This window comes from Monopterus albus, unplaced genomic scaffold (genome assembly GCF_001952655.1).
Source record: "Monopterus albus unplaced genomic scaffold, M_albus_1.0 scaffold23.1, whole genome shotgun sequence".
Taxonomy (NCBI): Eukaryota; Metazoa; Chordata; class Actinopteri; order Synbranchiformes; family Synbranchidae; genus Monopterus; species Monopterus albus.
The window spans coordinates 3033316-3036306 of record NW_018127903.1 but is presented as its reverse complement, the minus strand read 5'-3'; the positions used below and the strand labels follow the sequence as shown (position 1 = coordinate 3036306).

The 2991-nt window shown below is 40.9% G+C and overlaps 1 protein-coding gene across 3 annotated transcripts in view; it reads left to right on the top strand.

Moving 5' to 3' along the window:
- homer1b (homer scaffold protein 1b) overlaps nucleotides 1–2991 on the top strand; it is a 23263-nt gene that overhangs the window by 14059 nt on the left and 6213 nt on the right. The window contains exon 6 of one of the 3 annotated variants that reach the window (XM_020594403.1): nucleotides 645–1173. The exons of the other annotated variants lie outside the window; for them this stretch is intronic. Coding sequence (XP_020450059.1) covers nucleotides 645–681 — 37 coding nt within the window. The 3' untranslated portion in view covers nucleotides 682–1173. Of the gene's footprint in view, nucleotides 1–644; nucleotides 1174–2991 lie in introns of those variants that run through there. 3 annotated transcript variants of the gene reach the window in all.

The window sequence follows — 2991 nt, the reverse complement described above, 5'->3', positions numbered from 1 at the left end:
GGACGGCCAGCTCTAGTAAGGGTTCTGGTTGTCCCAAACGTCTTCCATTTAAGGATTAAGGAGGCCACTGTGCTCTTAGGAATCTTAAGTGCAGCAGAAATTTTTTTGTAACCTTTGCCAGATCTGTGCCTTGCCACAATTCTGTCTCTGAGTTCTTCAGGCAGTTCCTTTGACCTCATGATTCTCATTTGCTCTGACATGCACTGTGAGCTGTAGGGTCTTAGACAGGTGTGTGGCTTTCCTAATCACGTCCAGTCAGTATAATCAAACACAGCTGGACTCAAATGAAGGTGTAGAACCATCTCAGGGATGATCAGAAGAAATGGACAGCACCTAAGTTAAATATATGAGTGTCACAGCAAAGGGTCTGAATACTTATGACCATGTGATATTTCAGTTTTTCTTTTTTAATAAATCTGCAAAAATGTCAAACATTCTGTGTTTTTCTGTCAATATGGGGTGCTGTGTGTACATTAATGAGGAAAAAAATGAACTTAAATGATTTTAGCATATGGCTGCAATATAACAAAGAGTGAAAAATTTAAGGGGGTCTGAATACTTTCCGTACCCACTGTATGTTGTATGTCAACACAGCTGTGAGCTCTCTCTATTTATCACTGCTCTCCCGTGTTTTTCCTCTCTAGGGAGCAGTTTAAGACCTGTGGGGTCTGCTCTTTCTGATAGGGACGTCATTACAAGTCCTGACTGCTGCGACATCATAACTACGCAAAACACAAAATGTTCAGGCACAAACTTTGCCAAAAATTACAAGCCTAATTGCATGTCAGCAACAGGGAGGGTCTTCTTTGCAAAAATCAGTGCACTGCCTGTTTACCAACTGTACTAACTGTACATGTACCAAAATTCCAGTATGTAGGGTGCAATGAAATCACAGGACTTTTTTTATCAGTGGCATTCACTGTCACTTCATATGAACCAGCAAAAGATGTAACTAAATATTTCTCAGAAATGAGGAATTATTGAAATTATTCATTTTCAGTCTGAGCATGCTTCGTAAGGAAACTCACATATATTAATAGTTTTGTGTTTGCATACTGCGATGCAATAATATCATTTAAATGCAAATTCAGATTTTTTTGTTTTGTTCATATGTTGTTGAGTGATGCATTATGGAGCAGGTGGCACTTGTCACCTCTGTGCATGCACCGGTACTGTTATGTCGTTGTGTCCTGGTAGCAGACTGAATATTGAAATGCATTAACTCACATCCTTTGTGATGCTGGTTCATGTACAGTGGATTGTGTAAGATAAAGAGGCCAAAGTGCTATGTAAATATGAGTGCTGTGTGTAATGACTTTACAAGAAGGCATGACTGTGAGGTTCATCACCAAGAAGGTGTCGATGAAGCGTTTATGTAAGACTTATATAAGACACTGTGGGTAGTGGGAGGCAGAGAAAGTGCAAGGCAGACAGACGCACAGAGAGTGTGTGTCAGACGCTGGGAGAACGACAGAAAAGAGGTGCATTGTATAAAAAGTCTGTGCATGAGTCACTGATACCTAAACATCCACCAACTGCACAGACACTCGTACAATAAATAAAGAGAACAAGAGGGCATGGACAATCAGATTGAGTCATTGAGCAAGTTAAGTGTTTTTTTTTTCTCAGGAGAGGAAATGTTCTGTCCTCTACCGTCACTGGTAGCCAACTGTAGACACAGGTCTTTTCATTTGTAAAATGTCTGTAATTTGTGCCACTTTCATTATTTCTCTGGTTGCGACTTTTATTAATTAAAGATATCAATCAATTGCTTAATGTATTATCCTTCCTTTTTGGTTAACTATTGGTTTTTTAATGGAGAAGACTGACTTTTTTTATATTTAAAGGTCATTATAGAGGTCTTTAGATGTTTTTATGAATCTGTAAAGCTGTGACGAGCTTAAATACAAATGAGAAATTCCTACTCTTACATCATGAGCCAGTAAGACTACACAGATCTGTGCAGTGAGAGCAGGCTGTTGAGAGGACACCCACTGCCTACTTCATCCTTGCTGCTGATGTGTCTATTAATGCTGCATGGACGGGAGACAGGGTCGACTCTCGGCCCTTGCGATGGCAAACATGGATGTAACAAGCCAACCTCAATCTCACATTGTGAGGCCTAATGCAGAGTAGGTAGATGGAAGGATCATCTGGATATTTTACTGTTTATTTTACATAATCCTCTCTTTTTCTCTTTTCTCTCTGTGATTCATACTTAGTATCTACTGTGAGTGTGTCTTGCACGTCTGCTACCATTTACAGAAGCTCCATCAGCTTCACTTGTGCCTCAAACTGTGGTTAAAATGTATTATCCCACAATTTCTTTAACATTGTGTGAGTCTGTAGTTGGTTTTTTTAGTGAAAGGAAAGAATAAAAAGGCTTGGAGTGTATATCAAATGTGTTTACTTGTAAACTACATCATAATGGGTCAAACCTAGAGGTAGAAACACACCTGCAGGCACAGGTGTTTGCTCTGTTTTTGAATGAGACTTCTGTGATGCTCTTGGTTTGTCATTCTGCCATGTGTCTCAAATTGGGTGAGACACATGGCTTATACACCACACTGCTGCTTAGCAGGGCTGTGTAGGCCAGTATGTGTAGGTGCAGAGAGAGGAGGATGGGAGACAGCTGTATGATGGGTTTTTTTTATATCGCTGTATGTAGGTGTGTTTTGCAGTGGACTCATTTGAATGGTTCTGTGAATACTGGAAGACCTTTTTCTGGGACTGCCTTGGCTGTATGTGAATAGTCTTCTGGTGTTGGAGGATATAGATGTGGGTTTGCGTAGGCTTGCATGAACGCAGACTGTGCCGATGTCATACGTCAGGGTGCTACGAGTGCCTTCGTTCCTCCAGTGCTGCCATGGCAACTGCTGGCTCCCTGCTTCTTGAAGGGCTCTGTGAGGAGGAGGAACCCACCTGACAAAACACAGTGGTCCGGGCACGACAGAAACACAAGACGACTGCAAAAAAAAAAAAAAAAAAAAA